Below are 22,318 nucleotides of genomic sequence, written 5' to 3' on the forward strand. Positions count from 1 at the left end.
TTTGGTTAACTTTGGTTAATGTGTACTAACTAAATAAAATTTACTTAATCTGTCGTCTAACCAGTCTAACCAATTTCAGTAAATGCATTATATTAGGGAGGTGTTAGAGGTGTGGTTTGCACTCTGAATTGGAAACTATAAAGGTTAGCAAAACAATGCCAACGTAAAAATAATAAGGCTTTCTAAATGTGAGGATACAATCAAATGATTTATTACATAGATAATACATGTGGGGCACGCAGAGACAAATGATTACATAGTAACTTATTTATATCCTTTTAACTCTAATAAAAATATCTGTTATAAATTGCTGACTGTTTTAACTTTATGTTTCCTAGAAAAAGTAACCAAAAACTTATTTTCTTTCACTTGATAGGAATGAACTGCATTAACAATCCAATGATATTAAGAATACAATGATTACATTTTTGGCTGGAAAACTCATTGTAAACTGATCCCCTCCATCTGTAAACTGTTTTACAAATAATTAATAATCTCTTATGTATTTTTCTCACATTTTCCATTTATTTTAAAAGGATGTACACATTTTATTAACTTTATTGTTTTTACCTACATGTAATTACTGTAGATAAAGGTATAAATTCTGTGACATTTCAGTAAAAATTTGCCTGATTATATGTTGAAAGGGCCATTTATTTAGCTTTAATCTAAATGTGAAATGTTAGAAACTTGACAAGGTGTAGGCATCTTGTAGAGCGAAAGGGCGGAGCTATCAGTGATTTAGAGAAATGCCTTGTTTTTGTGAAAAAAAAAATAATGTTGATCATTAAATAGGTTAATGTTTAATAATATGCATTAACAAAAATAATTGGTCGCCTGCCTGCGGCAGGCTTGACCAATTATTTTTGTTAATACATATTATTAAACACTAACCTATACTTAATTACGAATATCTGTTACATTTTCTGTATTCATAAGAGAAATAAGTTTAAAATTACTAGGGTGATTCCAATAATATCTCTTGATATATTTTTTACGAAGTTCTTTAAACATATTACATACAAGTACAAAATGGTATTCATCTTCTAATGTATTACATATATGACAAATTCGTTCATTAAAAGGAACACATTCTGGTTTTCTCCGCCTTCCAGATTCTACAGCTAATCTATGAGATGACATGCGTAAACGTGCTAGAGCTATTCTGTACCACGGATTTATATTACAATATAAATCCGTGTCTGTACTTACGTATATTTATAACATCTAGATATTTACTAAAATTAAAACTAACTATTGTTCTAAAAAACAGTGCTCTTGTCGAGTCTTCTAATCTATTATTAAAATCAATCAGCCATATATATTTTATCCTTTGTTTTAATATCAATAAAAATAGTTCTTTATTATATATCTCATATCTTAAAGGAACTCCACTGAGGTCCAATGACCAAGAGTCTTTCTATTTCTATTTGAAAGACCCTGAACAGCCTTAAACATAAATTTGAATTTTTTTACATAAATCAGCTGGACTACTTAAAACAGAAAGATATCCAACAGTTATTCAGAAAAATACTCAGAAATAGAATGAACATCATGTTTGTGATCTTCTTAGCCCGGATTGAGTGAAAAACTATTTGGGTGTATTTTTCGCAGTAAGACTATAATTATTCTGGAAAAAACGGAGAGAGCGAACGGTCCCCTCCGAAAGTGCATTGTTTTAAAAAGCCATAGCAATATCAATATATATTTTCTTGCATATTGTTCTGGGTGTAATATCTGCTCATACCTGGACTATTCAGTATTGAGGTTTGAGCCATTTGAACCAGGGCTATTCTATATGAAAGGTATTGGTCAAAGATAATGTTTATAAATTCTCTATATTAAGACTTGGGTTGGAAAATGTTTCTCAACAGTTCATAATTTATTATGCATAGTTATTTAGATCCCCCACGCACCCACCCCTACCCAGGATCTACATGATTGTATATGTCAAACTCTTCCAAATCTACATGTGTTTTACAAGGTGTACATGACAAGAATGAATGGGAATTTTAAAAATTAAACACCCCGGGAATTTTGTCCAAACTTGTACGGACGTCCGTGCAAATGTCACTCGATATTATCTTGAACCAATATATATATTTAAATAAATGAATTGATCCAGCCTATAGATCTGTCTGATTTTAACTCGATCTAGATCTGTAATTAGGCCAAATATTCCAGATATATAAGATCTAGATGGCTAGATTTATATCAGATGATCTGATAAATCAGCAACGTTTATCATACCCTGGATAAATGCGGTGCTCAATTTGACGTATGCAAAGAAATCGTGCACGTGTTTTCAATATTATCATACTTGTAATTATCGATTACCGCCCTTACAAGGATTTACACAATGCGAATCGAACTGTAGGCCAACAGTGTGTTATCTTTTATCAGGCAGACTCGCTTAATACTGTAGAGTACTATTAAACTGTAAAACCCATCAGCTGCAATCGGGTGTGTAAATAAATAGTGTACCACATTCTTCTGTGTGTAATCATTGTAATGGAATGATTTTAGAATGTGTAGGTAAGATTATTTTTAAAATTTGCAAAAATTATTGTCATATCAATAATCATTTGATTGCATTCTTTTGCAGCATGCCTATAATCATGATAATTGTACACGAGCAACAAATTTTTACCCTTACTGTTAAAGGGGGTTTTTCGTAATTGTGTTACAAATACAGTGTAAATAATAATTTAATTATAACGTACTGTATATATGTCATATTTCTACAGTGTTCTATAAGTTAAAATAATTTGAAATTTGTTATAGTTAGCTGTCACTTAGCCATTGTTCACTTATTTGAAGTGTCTTCTATATATCACGTGACATCCGTGAAGGATATTGTGAAAATGAGGGGGGTGGCAGGGTGAGGGCCGGACGGAGGTGCAAGACAGGGAAGTGAATAGTCAAAATATAGTGAGTTGCCAAAGCTATCACTACTGTACTACAGTACTACTACAATAAGTTTGTTCTGGGTCAGAATATTGCTGTACTGTAGACCTGATACATAAAATATGACAATACCTCATCGCATAGTACTAGGAATTGACTGCAGATGTGCATAATATGTATACCAGTTAAACTTTACTGAATTGTTGAGTGTTGATTTATTTTCACAAGATCTGTACTGTACCAATGCTGGCTATAATAACTCTAGATCTATGAAAAAAAATATTCATGCCCATGCCATTAAATATGGGAAGGTGTATATAATTTTAAAATATTGCAGTTGTTAAATTTGATATGGATAGAATTAGAATTCTATATGTTAAGTCTTTCGCATTTTCTTTTTTTTAAAGGTTTATGTTTACAGCAAAAGCGGATTTGACCATTGTAAAAAATAGCTTCAAATCTGTGGTTTTCGTCTAAATATTTGAACTAGTAAGTCTTCTTTTAATTGTGACTGAAATTTTTAATCTTAATAATAATTAAAGTAGGAAGTAAATATTTTTAGCTATACTGCAAGTGTTATGTGATAATGTAAAGGTATCAAATTTAAAAAGATATTTTAAGCATTATAGATCTTGTAGTGTAATGTGTCTGTATTGATTTTAAGTGTATAGAGTTTATACTCAATGAGGTGCACTATTACAGCAAATATCTGATATAAGATAGACTTGATAAAGAGTCTTTTATGAACTAAATGTCCTATAATCTAAATAAATCACATGAATATTTTGTACACAATGTCACAATGATCAACTTCATATACCCATAATGATATGGTTAAGTCTATTAAACTTGAATAATAGGAGAATTGAGGGAGAGCTATATTATGTACTCACCCAAGCATCAGTGTCACACTTTTGGTTAAGTTTAGAATGCAAGTTGGTATTTCTAAAACTAACTGAAGAAAATGTGTCACCCTTTTTTGAGTGGATAATAGGAGGTTACTGTCCAAGGCCAATAACTCAACCTAAATTTTGACAGAATTATCTCCCTTTTCAACTTAGAAAATTCTAAATTATCCAGGCTCTTGTTTTTACTATAGAGCACTGAGAAAAGTCAACCACACTGTCGTACTGACAGCTCTTGTTCAAAAGACTCATAATTTATAAAAATAATAAAACACATACGTGAATATGTATTACATAACAAAATGAATTACCTTTAATATATTTTATTTATTATACCGTGCAGTTAAATTGAACCACAAAAGGTAAAAATTCACTCTCTACAAGGTATCTCTACCTGCCACCCATTCCCCACCCCTCCAGAATACAGTCTATGATTCTCCCCAACTACCCCCCCCCCCCATTTTAATTATGCCATTAGAGCCTACTAGTACATGTACACATTTTACAAAGTGTGCATATATTGCTTTCTGAAAGTTACTTTTATGAGGAAGAAAACTTATTTTTGTGTCAAGGTATACAGTCAAAACTGATAAGTTTTCAACAAAAAGAAAAATAAATAAATAAATATATAGGTCATGTAAATGATTGTACAGTTATGCAAAAATCATAATATTTCCTCACAGTTGCTTTCTTTTTTTCTGAAAGCAGTGCGCCAGTGAGACTTTTACTTTTTTATATTCTATTATAATGAAACAGATAGCATTGTTTCACAAAAGACAATACTTAAAATGTAGATACTTAAAATGAAAATTATATAATCTGTGTGTAAAACATAAAGTATCAGCCCATCTGTACTGCTGTAATTTGACAGTACAATTACTAGTGTTCATTATTTTAATCACATTGTTCCCATTGTATAAAACCCCACATTGATCAGCTTACACATTTGTTTTGATTATAACTCGGTTCACCAAAAGCATGAAAGTTGGTGTGATGTGTTCCAGATGGACAACAAGATAACATTTTCTTAATATTCATTGCCATAGAAACAGGCAGTCCATAATGAATAATATGCACTGTAACTATTTCCTAGTAACTGACCTTCTTTGTAACAAGTTCTTCCTGTAGTATAAACCCACCGTTACTAAAAATAAACACTGCTGATAAGCTGGCCATAATGCTAGGCGCCAATGTGAACAAAGGACCTGAGTTTTTCTGTTTTAGAAAATAATTAACTTCATTTAATTTTAGAATGTGATAGGTTCTATAGTTTGTCATGGATTTATTTTATGGGAAAAAATAAGCAACTTTTTCTGCAGAGTGATATTAAATGCCATGTGCCTGAATTATTCAGGTTTAATGAACTGCTGCACATTCATCCAGAGTGATCTTAAGTTAAATTGTCATTAATGCATAGTGTTTAAGTGAAAATTATTCAAATTTAATGAAGTATAGAGGAGCAATGGATATAGGTATAATCATTTTTACTTTTTTTCTAATTAATTTAATTATCTATCTTATTAAAACATTACCACTTTGATAATTTCACTGTTTTGAATTTAAGCCCCTTACGTTGTTTCAGTGAAATACCAGCGTGCACTAGTACAGTACTGGGTACCAACTTAATGATGTGACGTCGTAAATGACGTCACGTTGTATTATTATTTGGCGCGCTTTTCATTCAGTATTAGGTTAAATGTCTTTTTAAAACGTTCCTTTGCATGTAATAAAAAGAAAATTTGTTTAGTTTAGTGTAAGATTGAAATATATTTCACCTTGTGAACACCAAAAGTTCATATTTCACTCGTGGCTGCGCCACTCGTGAAATATACCTTTTGGTGCTCACTCAGTGAAATATATTCCGATCTTACACTGAACTAAACAAATATCCTCTATATCAATTTGAGTCTAAAAAAGATTGTTTCTGTTCTTTAAGGAAAATTTTGATGCAGTTATTGGGGAAAAGTATGGGATTTTCTTTTAAAATTTGGAAAGCCATCCATAGTTAATATTAAAATAAAATGGTATTAATTAGGGTAAGTGAAAAAAGGCCCTAACTGAAGTATAGTACAATTAATTAGTTAGCTATTATCTGGGTTTGTCTGTCTAGCTGTCCGTTTATACATTTATAATTTCCCTAGAAGTGTTTACCAGTGATCTGTTTCAGGGTGAAAAATAAAAAGTACATTATTAAAATTACAGGCAGTTGGTGCATGGCTTGGATATTATATTGTGCATGACCATTCCCACTTTTTAAAAAAATAAAATAATTTTTTATTAAAAATGTTTTTAAAACATCATATTTTCAGTAAAACAACTAAAAATGTTGATCCATATAAATACTGAAAATAAATTTTATAAATACTTTAAATACTTTAATTATTTATAGTAACTACATGAATATAATTTTAGCCACACACCAACAATTCAAATGATACATATACATTACATATCTGTGCATATTCTAGTACATAATGATATACAATACCACATCATGTACATTGTATTTTGTAATACAGTGGCAGTAACCAGAGTGAGACTACATAATTGTAAGATATTAAAAAGTCAAATTATTATCCTTGCTAAATAACGACTCAAACCAAAGTAATAATTAAATTTTTAATGAATGAATGTGCGTCACTGTAAGACTATTACATTAACAAATAAATATACAAGCAATACAAGAAATACATGTAAGACTAATCAATTATCAGATAAGTAAGCAAACATGCAACACAAGAAGACAATTCAATTATCAGATAATTAAACAAACATGCAATACAGACAATGTAGAACATAAATGCAACAAGCATAAATACCCGCCTATAACACTGAACTTAAATGACATTGATTCATGACAGTAAACAAATTATGCAAAGCATAGGATGCACAACAATTGATTTTTAAACTATTAACAATAAATTAAATAAGGAAATAACTATTAAAACAAAATATGAAATGAAATAAAGATGAAAGACAAATAAACAACATGAACATATGAATGTAAAAACAAAACGAAAAAAAAAAATAAAATAAATAAATAATAATAATAATAAAACTACATAAATGGGCTTGTTGAAGGGCGGGCGGGCAAAAATGTTGTTCAAACAGTGACGCTTATAAACAAAAAATCAAGAAGTGGCGCGAATAACTGGCAGCGTCGTTAAATAAACTACTACGACCAATCAAAAAAACGAGATATGAATATCCAATAAGAAAGCTTGTTAAATATTAGGCTAGAAGAAAATACTGACGAATACATAACAGGGAAGCTGTCGTCAATAATTAAATATTTTAAAAATATTTAAAATAGTCCCAGTGACATTATGCACCTTTTTTAATTGTTAAGTTAAGCTGAATTAACTGTGTATATCAAAAAATATTTGAAATAATAATTGTCACTGTTATATAATGTTGATTGACCAACATTTAATATTGGAAAATGTTGAGGTTAAATACTGTTAATCTGTTTAAGATATAAAAATGGGAAGTAAATCATAAAATTGAAAGGAATTATGGCAAAATGTTAACATGATTTGACTTTTATATACCTAAGTGTTCACTATCTATATATAACTTAATGTCACTTTAATTTGTCATAAACTCACTTTGATAGGTATTATGAATTTATTTGTCTTTGACAGGTATTCAGAATTTATTCTTCTTAGAAATTTATATGCATGTAAAAGAACCAGCTATGGTCAGTCATATGATCATAATTATATACTTCTGTAATTTACATGTGTGTATATGTGTTTAGGTTTGTAAGACCCCGGGTCTTAACAAGAGTATACGGTATATACAATAGGCTCATTCCATATTTCATAATTTGTAGTATTATTACTATATAAAAAGGTCAAGGTCAAGTTCAGTGAAGACATGCTGTTTTTCGAGCTCCGTATAAAATGTTAAAATTTTATTGTTTACAAGAGGAATTAGTAGATATGAAGTGTTTTAAAACGTGTATAAACTGGAATACTAATGTCTGCGCAGAAAAATCCGCCATATTCAAAGGCAGAAACTAAGAAAAAGAAGAAAAATAAAAGGCAGGCGACTTCGCCATTGGAAAAAACTGACGCGCCATTACTCACTCAACGCTTGGGTGGAGATAGCCATGTGACTGATTTATCAAAAAAATATAAAACGGATTACACATCAGGTATCACAGGGGAGGAAGTGTTACACGAAGGATGGAGTTCTTATGATAACTTGTTTGGAGTTCTTATGATAACTGTTACGGAGTTCCTGGAAAACGTTACGGATTTCTGTGGAAAACTTTTCTATATACTTGGAGAACTCGCGTAAAAAATGGTTATTTTTAACTTTAAATGGGGAGTTTGAGGTGCTAAATTAAACTTTGATAATTAAGCTTGCCCTACATATTGTATTATGTTTCAGAAAAAATCTTTTAGTCCATATTTTGTCGCCGTTTAAAAAAAATCTGGTAGTTTTGAGAAAAATTACCAAATTACTTGCTAATTCGTACATATTGACCTTTTCATTTGTGATCTTCTTCGTTGCTATACATAATCACCTAATTATAGTGGAGTGTTGCAAACATAAAGCCCGGGCTAATAAATGTATACCGGATTTTTCAAATGTTACTGAGTTCTTGTGATAACTCAAAATATGTCCTGGAGTTCTTATGATAACTTTTGTTACTGCCAGTGTGTTTCTTGCGCTTAATTACGGCACGTTTAAGCGTAATTTATTAGTCAATAAGTGTGTAAATCATTATGAAGCACAGTACGCTTATCATTTGCACAAAAATTTGGTTATATAACGTTGGTTTTGATCGTGTTTTAGTTCCTAATTAAAGTTGTGCGAAATCATATTGACATTACAAAACCCAACGAATGCACTTAATGTTTCTGTGTATACTGTTCGTCAACAAAAGTTTTATGTCATAAGTTTCCGCAAATGCAACATTGAGGCCATGTGGCAAAATTAAAACACGATCATTCAATATATCTGGAGAAGACATGAAACTGCTTTGGTGTACAGTCTACATAGGATAAACAGGTGCTAAGCTATCTTCAGGAAGGACCGCCTCCGTGGTCGAGGGGTTTGAGTCGATGACTTCTAATCCAGTTACCTCTCTGGCGTGGTTTCGATCCCCGGGAGATGCTTTGGTAGTTTAGCACGGACGAAGGTAGTCTAGTACTGGTGTAACTCTCCAGGAACGATGGTTAGGAAACTACCCGCCTATATGACTGAAATACTGTTGGGAAAAGGCGTAAAATGAAACAAACAAGCAAACAAAAATCTTCAGGAAAACCTGAATCAGCGGACACCTGTATTCAGCAGTAACATGGCTTAAACCGCCAAGGAAAAATTGTTTAAAACTTACACTTTTTTCTCAGTTACATGGTTAAGCAACCGCCTTTCTAAAGCAGACAATAAGTAGTTGGGCTTCCCTCAAGAAGCGGCTAAGTAAATTTTATCATTATATACCATGTATCGTATATAACCGGGATACCCTTCACACCCATGCACCCGAAATGTATGATCTTTTTATGCATAAAAAAATCAACCGATTACTACCGATCTCTTCGACAGATTTGCACGTGCCCTACGGGTTCGAGCGAAAGAAGTTCGACAATATATTTTTGTAGTCTATTACAGCAAAAGTTGTTGCAAAATTTCCACAACTAGGATAAGAAAAATGTATGCAGTAATTTTCCGAAATATGGAGATTGCTGTACGTCACGTGATGCTACATTGGATTTAATAGAGAAAGAAACAAGGTCGATAAACGGCATGAACCTTACGGTGACTCACATATCTTATTGAAGACTTACTTTCTATCGTCATATCATTGTCATAGAACTTTATACGTTTCTATGACAAAAACTGATACCTTTTAGAATTGAAATACCCGTTGAATACATAAAGACGACACCCACCTCATTAAATTTAGATAAAGGTAGTGCATACTACCTCCTATTTTGCTGAAAACCATTTACATGCATACCGATAGCATAGTTACTTAATGTTCTCTAAAACTGCCAGGAATAATGTATATATGACGAAATCATGCTTGAGTATTAAATTCAAAGCGTATTTTTATCCTGTAAGTAAATGTTCTACATCAAGTATGTTTACAGCCATTCCAATAAAATAAAACAAAACGCACACACACAGACCAAAACAAACACAAAAAAAACACAAGAAACGGAGGTAAGAAAAATATCTCTTGAACTGAAAAACCAACGTTATATAACCAAATGTTTGTGCAAATGATAAGCGTACTATGCTTCATAATGATTTACACACTTATTGACTAATAAAATACGCTTAAACGTGCCGTGATTAGGCACAAAAAACACACTGGCAGTAACAAAAGTTATCATAAGAACTCCAGGACATATTTTGAGTTATCGCAAGAACTCCGTAACATTTGAAAAGTCGAGTATAAATTTATTAGCCCGGGCTTTATGTTTGCAACTCTCTATAATAATTAGGTAATTAAGTATAGCAACGAAGAAGATCACAAATGAAAAGGTCAATATGTACGAATTAGCAAGTAATTTGGTAATTTTTCTCAAAACTACCAGATTTTTTTTAAACGGCGACAAAATATGGACTAAAAGATTTTTTCTGAAACATAATACAATATGTAGGGCAAGCTTAATTATCAAAGTTTAATTTAGCACATCAAACTCCCCATTTAAAGTTAAAAATAACCATTTTGTACGCGAGTTCTCCAAGTATATAGAAAAGTTTTCCACAGAAATCCGTAACGTTTTCCAGGAACTCCGTAACAGTTATCATAAGAACTCCAAACAAGTTATCATAAGAACTCCATCCTTCGTGTAACACTTCCTCCCCCGTGGGTATTGTGCTAACAAATAGTGGACAGTGTAATTATTTATACTCAGATATGGCGTTTCCTGGACAATATGGGCAACCAGGTGGTTTTATACAACAATTGCAAGGTTCGCCCACGCAACAGACTTTTGGTCCTAGTTTTGGGTTTCCGTCGGCGGCCCCACCATGGGCAGTGGAATTAATGGACGAGGTTAAACAGATTAAACTCCAGTTGGAATCCATAAAAAACATTGAAAAACAGGTAACTTCTATTAATCAAAAATTGTCAGAAGTTGAAAGAAAGATGAAATCCATGGATTCCCGACTAGAGGAAAACGAGAAATCGTGTGATTTTATGTCGTCAGAATTGGATAAATCGAAATTAGATATGAAAAGAACAAAAGACGATTTGAAAAAAAAACAACACAAATCTATTAAAGGTTAAGACAAAAACTCGTGTAAGTTATTTGTTAAAACGGAGAAATTAGACGAAGAGTTAGTGGACCTAGAATCGCGATAAATGCGTAACAATTTATTATTCTGCGGAATACCAGAGGAGGGAACCGAAGAAAACCGTAAGCAGCTAGCAAAAGACTTCTGCAAAAATATATTGAAAATCTATTCCGCCAATGACTTTGTGTTCGACAACGCACATAGAATTGGGGAAAAAAAGGTTCGAAACCCAGACCCGTGGTGGTCAGATTTCATTACTTAGAGGAACGTGAAGCTGTCCGGAAATCGTCCTTTGAACGGGATATCGCCGACGCTATGAAATCAGCAAAAAGGGGCGTCGGGGCCCAACTACCTAGAAGTGTCAGGGAGGCACGAAAGCCACTGTATCCAGTCATGAAAACGCGCCAGGGATGAACACAAAAACGTAAAATTCATTGGGAAAAAAACTTTTCATTGAGGGAGAAGAGTACATACCAGACATTCCGATGGAATAGGGAAGTCGAGAAGAGTCTTCTTTGAATATCTTGTGTTGGAACATAAACGGTTTAAGAAGGAAATTATGTGATTCGGACTTTTTTAGAGTTCATTCAAATATATGATCTAGTGTTTTAAATGAAACGTGGTTTTTCAAAAAATGAAAATATTAACTTGGAAATAAATAATTATAGTTGTGAACATTTATTTGGAAATAAATCAGTGAATACAAAAAAAGGACGCTATAGTGGAGGTATTAGTTTTTTATTATAAGACTTATCTTAAACAATATATTAAGATTGTTGATAAAAATCAATATGGAATATTATGGATTAAGGTATCAGAACAGTTATTTCCCTTTAATGAAGATGTATATCTCTGTCATGTATATATATACCACCTGTTTTATTCTAAAGTATTGCCTTCTGTAGATTTTGATATTTTTGATCAATTAGAGTTAGATATTATTAAGTATAATAATTTAGGAAAAATATATGTTACTGGAGACTTAAATAGTCGAACGTCCGATTATTTAGACTATTTTTTCCTTTGATAGATATATTGATAATGATTTGTCTATGGTAAATACATGTGACATACCACCGCGTGTAAACAAAGATCACGTGCTCGATTTCAACGGTAGGCGATTATTAGATATATGTCAAATTACAGGACTACTTCTTGCAAATGGTCGTTTGTTAAATGATTATGGAAAAGGCGAATATACCTTTTGTTCAAAAAATGGTCAAAGTACTGTTGATTATTTATTACTTAATTTCAATGACTTCGATACTTTGTCGAATTTTGAGATTTTAGAACAAAATGAACATTCCGATCATAATCCGCTTTTGTTTAGCCTGTATAGGAAATCACATGATTGTAGGCAGACGCCCACTGCGCAAGAATACGATGATAGTTACACGAAGATAGTCTGGGACGACAGTAAACTGGACGAGTTTCGCGCACGGCTCATTAATATTCATGACGACTTAAATCGGTTAGCCAATCAGGCGTCGAGCGAGTCAGTCCAGCGTGTAGTTGACGAGTTTACCGATATAATGTATAGAACTACTTTCGATATCTTTGGAAGGGTCGTTGTAAACAAAACGCCAAACCATAATTATAAAGAAAATAAAAAATGGTTTGATCAAAGTTGTTATAATTCAAAAAGGAATTTAAAACAGCGCGAAATTTATTCAATAGAAGTAGAGATAATGAATCTCGGTGCAATTTCGTGCGTTGTAGGACACGATATAATAAAATTAAGAGAAGGGCTAAATATAATTTCAGGGTAAGGGAAGGTAAAAAATTAACGATTTAGCAAAAAAGGAACCTAGAAAATTCTGGAAAAAGATAAAAAAGAGTGTAAAGAAAATATCTCCACAGGCGGACACATTAACTACAGACAATCTGTATGATCATTTCAAGACTCTGTTTGGTGAAAGTCATTTAAATAATAACGATCAACCAGATTTCTCGCAAAATATATTATGTCATGATTTGGACAAGGACTTTTCCGAAAGTGAAATTCGGTCAGCTGTTTTCTCTCAAATAATAATAAAACCCCGGGAATTGATAACTTGCCCGGTGAGGTTTTTAAGGCGTCATATGAATATATTTCACCGTTTTTACTTGCACTTTACAACAGAATTTATAGTAGTGGTGAGTACCCTACATCTTGGGTGATGGAATAATAACACCCATTTTTAAAAAAGGTGATGCTAACGATGCATCAAATTATCGTGCTATAAATTTGATAAATATTGTAGCTAAAATCTATTCACAGTTATTACTTAATCGTATAACAGACTGGAGCAATAAGTATGATAAATTAGTACCAAATCAATTTGGGTTTCAAAAACAGAAATCTATAACTGATTGTATGTTTATTCTTCAATCTGTCATATCAAAGACGCTTAACGCTGGTCAAAAATTGTACACTATATTTATCGATTATGAGAAGGCTTTCGATAAAATTGATAGGTCCTATCTAATGCACAAACTTTTGGCTGAAAATGTTAGTTGTAAAATGGTTAAAGCAATTGAAGCGATGTACACCGTAGTGAGATCATGTGTAAGGTATAACTTTCAACTTTCGGGCTTTTTCGACTCGAACATAGGTCTGAAACAAGGTGACCCGAGTTCGCCTCTTTTGTTCATGCTCTTCGTAAACGATGTAGTCGAAAATATAAATGCAAATCTTGAAGGAATTTTTACTGTAAATGAACTTAAATTATTTATACTACTGTATGCTGATGACCAGGCCATTTTTGCGACGTCGCCGGAAACAATTCAATCCATTTTAAACGATATAGAAAATTATTGCACAACGTGGGGGTTAAAAATAAACACATCTAAAACAAAGGCTATGATATTTGAAAAGGGGAGACATACTACTTATAATTTTTATGTAAATAATGAAGTTATAGAAATAGTTAATTCTTTTAAATATCTTGGCTTAACTTTTTTTAAAAATGGAAATTGGTATCGATCACAGAAAAATATTGCGCAGCATGCTGGCTATGCGCTACACAATCTTTTTACAATATTAAATAACGTAGAACTGCCAATATATCAGAAATGTAAGCTATTTGATTCATTGGTATCGCCCATCTTAAATTTTGGATCGGAAATATGGGGTATGCACCCTGCTAACGATATTGAGCATGTTCACACGAAATTCCTGCGCCGTATGTTAAGTGTAAAAAAATCTACAAACTTAAATGCACTCTATGGAGAATTAGCTAGAATACCTATGTCCGTAATTCGTAAGATTAATATGATTAAATACTGGGTGAAAATATTAAATCAAGATGAGTCGTCACTTCAGAAAAAGGTTTACATTATGTTGAAAAACTGATTGCGAGCTAGGTAATGTTAACGACGGTAACTGGGCGTTTCAAATAAAGAGTATTTTGCAAGAACACGGGTTTCTCTATGTGTGGTTGCAACAATCCGATATATACACACAAATACCCTTTTTGGAGATTAAACAACGAATAATTGATAATTTTCTCCAAAGATGGTATTCAGAGGTGGTTAATTCTAGACGTTTAGAAACATATAGTTTATTTAAACACGCTTTCGAAAGAGAACGGTATTTGGAAGTTATAACTGACCAAAGGTTTAAGAACGCTTTAGCCCGCTTCAGAACCTCTTCTCATAAACTTAATATAGAAATCGGAAGATATAACAATGTGCCGCGAGATCAGAGGGTATGTTTATCATGCAACATGAATACATTAGAGAATGAATACCATTTTCTGTTAGTTTGCCCCAAATATAGAGAACTAAGGCGTAAATATTTGAAGAACTATTATTGTCACTGGCCTACGTTAACGAAATTTAAAAATCTTATGTCTTCTACATCAAACGCAACTATTATAAGTTTATCGAAATTTATATATTTTGCAACAAAATTACGTGTCTCCTAATCATAACTTTATGTATATGAAATGCTTTTTTTTAGGTAAACAGAGATATACATCAATACACATCATTATACTGTATAGTTTAAATTTTACACAGTGTCACCGTATAGTATTGTATTTGTTTATGTTATCACATAAAATCGTACTTCGTAAAATGTTTAGAAAAAATATTATGTATTTGTCTTTACAGTACTCTTCTGTAAATGATATAACATGCATGTCTTTCTATTGTCACTGAACTGGTTATATTTTGTATGGCTATAAACTTGTTATTTGTTTTATTGCAATAAAAATTTTTTGAGTTTATTTAAAAAAAAAATGGAAAAAACATAGGGGTTGTGTAGGGGGATTGGGTGTTTTTTCACCTTTCCAAAAGTTACACTTCAAAAAATTAGATGGGTATGTTTTTATTAACCTTAAAGTTGTATATTTGTCTGAGTTTTATAATATGCACACCATAATTATCCCATATAGCAAGGTAGGGCTGTCATTGAAAATCAAGACATTGATTTTTCCTTTATATGTTCAACAATTGATACAATATTGATTCACAATTTAGAATATGAATACAATTTAAAAGTAAATTCATGTCTTGTGAAAATATCATTGTTTGATAGTACCATTTTATAGCTTAATGAGATGCTAAATAGTTTAAACTTTACAGTAACAATTATTCTGAACTTGTTTGTTTAACTGGACCTGAGATTAGATTCTTTATATGTTACATGCTAAATAAATATTCATTATTTCTTTCCAATAATGGTACTCTCTTCTATTCGCGACACACAGTCTTAGTTAAAGGAGGACAACTCCAAAGCCTATATTACAGATATGTACTGCATGTTTATCTCCCCTATTTACATCCAGGTAGTAAACCTTATGTGGGCTCAAAATGTTTACCAAATTGAAAGTATTGAATTTATTTCAGTTTCATCTACATGTACTTAATAAAAATAGAATAATGCTGTATATGGGAGAGGGGGGGGGTGGTCATGTTAATGATAGTGGCAAGTATTGGTGAATTTATTAAGTAATAAATACAAGAAGGCTTAATATTTCCTATTAACCTTTTATAGTGAACTTTTTTTTCTTAATTCTAAGAATCCTTAGGAGCATATAAATAAAGATTTTATCAGCTGAAAGGAAAATTTAATAAAGTTCATAATTAAGAGAGATCAAATCAAATTAAAAATATGCAGAAATTGTTATAAGAATTCAGTTAAAATTAAATCAACATGCACAATTTAGAAGTCTGTAATACATGTAGCTATAATGAAACTAATTGGTACATGTATTCAAAATTTACATAGATGAATTTGATAATTTAAGAAAGATATACATGTATTTAAAACCACCATCTTTAACTCCTAAGTTATTTACCTGCTGCAACCAAAAATAAGCCTTTGCCACCTAAGTAGAGAGCCAGGGACATCATGGACTTCAAACCACTTGCCCCTTACCGTTTTGTGTTTAAATCTTGACAGGCACTTTGGATTATTTCATGTAAGATGCCATTTAGCTAGCTTGTAGGATGTCGGTAGTTGCACTCAGGTGCTAAATGTTTATGCCTGAAAGAATGCACTGAAGGGCACCTGAGGTCCTCCTCCACCAGTAAGGTCGGAAAGTCGACATGTTCTGTGTTGCTCTAATTTTAAAAAAAAAAAATGGCCAGTCTACATATTTGTCAACTTAAGATCTTGATATCCCCTAAATTGATGTGGGACAGTACCAAAAATAGAAGCTGAACAAGTCCATTTAAGAAGCTGAGGAGATTAAGGGGTAAAATTCACATTATTATGATTCATAACTGCAAGCTTGTGTTACAAAATTTATCTCTCATGATCATGAATATCATGGATCTTTTTTCTTTATTCAGGAGATGATTCTCACTGCTGTCTGGCAAATAGAAACAATTATCTACTACTGAAACACCAACATCATAGACATGGCGGGGAAGAGACATTGTTCATTGTTTTGTTCACCACAACCTATAGCTAGGCTGGTACAGATATTCCCAAAACTTGCGATAATTTTCTTTGTGATTCATTTCACTGTGATAATCTACTCATGTAAGTTCACTTTTTAATTTCTGTAACATTATGAATCATAGTTTTCTCTTATTCAAACAATCATGTTGTTTAACATGAAGACTGTCCTGTTTCACTGAATTTTCGTATTTTGAGCAGTAAGCACTGAATTAGATACATGATTCTGTATAAAACATTGGCATTGGCAATCCAAAATTGCAATGCCAATCCTTACTAAATTCTTTGTTTTTGTCATTTTTTGTGAAGCTGACTGGTTTAAGAATCACTGCTTTCATATGTTCTATTATTTACAGCTAATTATGTTTATATTTTGTCCAGTTTTGAGCCCCTCACCACATGCAATGAAGTCCAACGACGTCCCACCTGGAGTTGTTGATGATAAGATGCAGTCAGTTGGAAATCATATTAGAATTAATGCAAATATAAGTAAGTACATTTTATCACATAAGCCATGGCGCAGGAGTGTAATAAACCCATTTAATAATCAAAGCACAGAAGGCGCTGAATTTGTTTGGGTCTCAGAATGTCAGAAAGGTGAAGGTTGTGAGATTATGAAACCAATTTGTTTTTGTATAGTGCCACCAATGCTGTGTCCAGTGTTATAACTGTAGTAAATTAGCTATAAGGCTAATTGCAACACAGATATTCGATTCAATGTTTATTTGGCTTAAACAAATAAAAAAAAAAGTTACCTTAACTGGGATTAAAAAATTGGACTCCAGACTTCTCGCTTACTAACCGAGTGTGTAACCCCTTGACCACCGTGAAATTCTAAGATAAGAAAACCACATTATTCTAAATTAGGGTAACCCTTATTAATTTCACGGTAAACCTGTTGTTTAACACTGATGTAAATAATCAAGGAGCTTAATATAAACATGTTTATCTGTAAAGAATAACACAATATTAGAAATCTTCAACCAATCAGGAACTATTTTTTCTTCCCCGAGAATTAATGCAATCTTTATGCAGTGATTTCCCTTTAATTTTTCGGCTCTAGTGTACTTATAAAGGGAAGTAACCGCTTCGAGGAGTTTGGACTACATGTACTTTAACCAAGCAAGCTGAAGCAGCACATTGGAATGTGGTTCTGATGTCACTGTCATGCCACTAACTTAGATTTTATGAAAACATTGCTGACCAAATTAGCCTGGAAAATGTTATTCTTATAGCTACTGAGCCGCAAGCTTTTATGATCAGTTTTAAAGTGATAAAAATGTAGCTACTAAAATAAAGTTGGATATATATGTAGTTTATGTTTCTAAATATCTCATGCCTTTTTAATATATGAACTAATGCTATAAATAAGTCTGACAATTGAATTCTGGTTATTTTGCAGTACCATTGCCTTCTTGAAAATAAGATACAGGCACGCAATTTTTGCCACGAAAAATTGGCTCAAAGAAAAAATCTGCCAGTGCTAGCCCTGCATCAGGGTCTGAAATTTTGCTTAATAATATTAAAGCATGCTAATGTTACTTTTTAGCTCACCTGAGCTAGCTAAGGGTCAGATTTTAGGATCGTTAAATGTCCGTTGTCCGTCCACACATGTTCATTAACACTCTAGCGGTCAAATTTTTGACACGATCATCATCAAACTTTGCCAGGATGCTTTTCTTGGTATTAGCTTAGATGAGTTCAAACATGGGTCATGTCGGATGAAAAACTAGGTCACAGGAGCTAAAAATAGAAAAACCTTGTTAACACTCAAGTGGTAACATTTTTAATCATCATCAAACTTTGTCAGGATGCTTGTCTATGTAATAGCTCAGATGACTTAGAACATGGGTCATGTCGGATGAAAAACTAGGTCACAGAAGCTAAAAATAGAAAAACCTTGTTAACACTCTACTGGTCACATTTATGACTCAATCATCATCAAACTTGGTCAGGATGCTTGTCTAGGTAATTGCTCGGATGAGTTTGGTTATAGTCATCTTGAATGAAAAACTAGGTCACAGGAGCTAAAAATAGAAAAATATTGTTAACACTCTAGTGGCTACTGTTTTCATCCAAATATCCTGGAAATTGATCTGAAAGTTTGTTTTGATGATTTCTAAGTCAATTTTGAATATGGTTCACCTGAGGTCAAAAACTTAGTCACACTGCTCAAATATAGAAAATCCTTGGTACACTGTAGTGGTCACAATTTTGACTCACCTGTCATGAAACTTGGTCAGAATGCTTGTCTAGGTAATTGCTTGGATGAGTTTGATGGGTCAGGTGAGCGATCTAGGGCCATCTTGGCCCTCTTGTTACCATAGTCTTGTAAATGAAAAATTATTCTCTTTTGCCATAAACCACTTTAATTTTATATATGTAATAAACTGAATATTATGTTCATGTAGATTCAATATTGTATTTATTAAACTTATTGAATAAATTTCAATAAAACAATATTTATAATTATGTTGCAGGAGGCCCATATAATATGATATAAGTCAACTTGTTCAATAAATTTACAATGTAGTAATAAATATACAATATTCAATATCGTTTTCTTATTATATGATTCATGAATTTAAAATCAACAATTGCATTCTGAGAAAACTACTTTGTATTAACCTGACTTTAAACTGTTGGTAGATCAACTTTTATATTTTGATAATTTTTTAAAGAAAATCCCTTCTACTTTGATAAAAAAGTTTGATTTTTTTCAGATGCTAGTGATAATAATATATTGCATCAAAGACATAATGATGTCTCTTCAAGCAACAAGACCAAGTCTTTGTTACTTCAGAAACTCATCCCCAATGGTATCCATGGTAACAAAGGTAGAAAAGATTCCAACATAGAAGTTAATGTTCACAAGAGGAGTATAGAAAGATGAGAAGGATTACTACTAGTATGATTTATAGTTTATATGCATGCTGGATTTTTTTGTGATGTTACTATGGCAACAATTTCTGGTAACAATGAAATACAAAGAGCAAACACAAAGAGCAAATAGTGTTAGACCGGTGATAAAGATATGTACATACAAATGCATGATTAAAAGAAGATTTTGTATCAGAGCAACATTTTTGAAAGGAAGCTTCTTCAAGATGGTACATGTGATAAATACACATTATATATTGTTTAATTGAAATGTATTTGATGTGATGCTTTACTCCAAAATTATGTTTGTAGCTAGACTTATATTTTACAATTTTGATACATTCATGTTAGATAGATTATCAATATCATTACTATGCAAAGCATTAGTGCCATATTCGTATTTAGGCAACACTATGCCCATTTTCATTCTTGTTAAACTGAATTAAGTATTTTTAAAACAATGTCTTTTATAATGATGGTTTGTTTACCAAAAATTGATAATTACAAATATTTAAATAACTTCTTAAAAGACTGTACCACATATTTTACTGATCCATTCCAAGGAAATATACAGATCATGTTGGATATTGATAGTTAAAACAGAGCAATAAAACTGAAAACAATCAAAGTTAAATTTTGCAGATAATAACTGATTGATAGCTGGATGGGCATTATTTCATTTCGAGATCTCACTTCTTTACATTAATTAATCTTAAAATTTGATATTTGTTGTTATAAGAACAATTTGCCAGTTAGTCAAGTAAGATGATGTAACCTAATGTTAACCTTTTTTCTTGCAACTACAACATATGATGTAGCATCTAGACTTAGTCCGGCTGGTGTTCATCCTAAAAGAATGTATTGCATTATAATAACAATTAACTCTTACCATGCTAAATATCTGAACTGGACTTGTCCATCTTTCAACCAGGACAAAATCATTCATCATTTTGGGTGGAAATTTTCAAAAGACTTAATAACGAGTAGTGCAGACCATGATTGGAAGGCATGCACATCTCGGTCTGCACTGGTTACATTAAAGAATTTTTTGCTGATAGCAAGGTAAGAGTTAAAGAATCATAAAAAATGGCATTTTCAGAAGATATCAAATATACCAATGATTATAGTGATATGAATTTTGCATTTAAGTATTTTTTTATGAAAAAAAACAAAAAACAAAAACAAACAACAACAGCAAGTGTTAAAGAATTATAACTGGAGCAGTGCGGCTTGCCTTCCAAAACTAACCAGTCTTCTCAAGATTTGTGATTCTTCTGATGTAATCAGAGGAGGATACAAGTATAGTTAGGTACTTTCCATAGAAGGTGAACACAATGAGTATACTAATGATGGTGTTCAATTTGCCTTTTCTCAATCAAGTTTTGGGTTTTATATAGTGTAGTTATGTTTTTAGCTCACCTGAGCTTGCTCAGGGTGGGCTTTTAGGATCATTGAATGTCCGTCATCCATTGTCTGCCACATTTGTTCTTTAACACTCTAGTGGTCACATCTTTGCCTCAATCATCATCAAACTTTGTCAGGATGCTTGTCTAGGTAATTGCTCGGATGAGTTAGAACATGGGTCATCTCGGATGAAAAACTAGGTCACAGTAGCTAAAAATAGAAAAATCTTGTTAACACTCTAGTGGCTACTGTTTTCATCCAGATATCCTGGAAATTGGTCTGAAAGTTTGTTTTGATGATTTCTAGGTCAAGTTTAAAAATGGGTCATCTGGAGTCAAAAACCAGATCACACTGCTCAAATATAGAAAAACCTTGTTAACACTCTAGAGGCCACATGTTTTACTAAACTGTCATGAAACTTGGTCAGGATGCTTATCAGGGTTATTGCTCAGATGAGTTTGATGGGTCAGGTGAGTGATTTAGGGCCATCTTGGCCCTCTTGTTTCTTTGTATGTGTCATTTGACAGCTCATTTAATGAGTTAACAATCAGTGAAGTTATAATAGTTGAAATAATAGATAAGTTACCATGATTAACATGATCTGTTTTATTTGCTTGTCATGTAGTTTCCAAATCAATTACATTCCAATAAGATTATATCAGTTTTATTGTATCTTTTTACTACCATCTTACTTGTGTAGGAAAATGCTGATTAATAGGGCTTATTAACCTTTTGTGCACTTCTTATATTACATTTTAAGCATTTTATACATTGCTCTCTATTGTTTGTGGATGGTATTATGAGTAGATGAACTCTCAATTGTTTAGAGAGGATAAAATTGCAAGTTATGCCTACTTAATATTGTTACTGTTGAACACCCAGTTCACATAATTTCTGTTTTATGTGATTGGTAATGTTATGTAATTTCATAGTTAATTACACTCATTACGATTATATTATTCTTTAAATTACTGCCTAACTTGCATTGGACTATGATGATTCTTACTGCTAAGTAACCGTTCGTACACTTCTCTGATTAAGCGAGACTTACCTGTAAGTTGAAGGTTGA

The 22,318-nt window shown here is 32.2% G+C and overlaps 1 protein-coding gene across 2 annotated transcripts; it reads left to right on the forward strand.

The window, feature by feature from the left end:
* Positions 1 to 2,339: 2,339 nt before the first annotated feature.
* LOC132737457 (uncharacterized) lies at positions 2,340 to 21,905 on the forward strand. Of its 2 annotated transcripts, none has more exons than XM_060724747.1 (4): positions 2,340 to 2,535; positions 16,857 to 17,049; positions 17,347 to 17,454; positions 19,689 to 21,905. In XM_060724747.1, the coding sequence occupies exons 2-4, from the start codon at positions 16,926 to 16,928 to the stop codon at positions 19,856 to 19,858; spliced, it is 402 nt and encodes a 133-aa protein (XP_060580730.1). In that variant the 5' UTR covers positions 2,340 to 2,535; positions 16,857 to 16,925; the 3' UTR covers positions 19,859 to 21,905. The 2 variants fall into 2 exon arrangements, with proteins under 2 accessions (XP_060580730.1, XP_060580731.1); XM_060724748.1 differs by having other exon boundaries at positions 2,340 to 2,531.
* The last annotated feature ends 413 nt before the right edge of the window (positions 21,906 to 22,318 follow it).

This window comes from Ruditapes philippinarum, unplaced genomic scaffold, assembly GCF_026571515.1.
Source record: "Ruditapes philippinarum isolate M1 unplaced genomic scaffold, ASM2657151v2 ctg1568_1_1_1_1, whole genome shotgun sequence".
In the NCBI taxonomy this organism is placed as follows: Eukaryota; Metazoa; Mollusca; class Bivalvia; order Venerida; family Veneridae; genus Ruditapes; species Ruditapes philippinarum.

Coding starts and splice junctions, on each gene's coding strand:
- LOC132737457 (XM_060724747.1), top strand. CDS start 16,926: ATGGCGGGGAAGAGACATTGTTCATTGTTTTGTTCACCACAACCTATA. Junction 17,050..17,346: donor CACTGTGATAATCTACTCAT/GTAAGTTCACTT, acceptor TATTTTGTCCAG/TTTTGAGCCCCTCACCACAT. Junction 17,455..19,688: donor TAGAATTAATGCAAATATAA/GTAAGTACATTT, acceptor GATTTTTTTCAG/ATGCTAGTGATAATAATATA.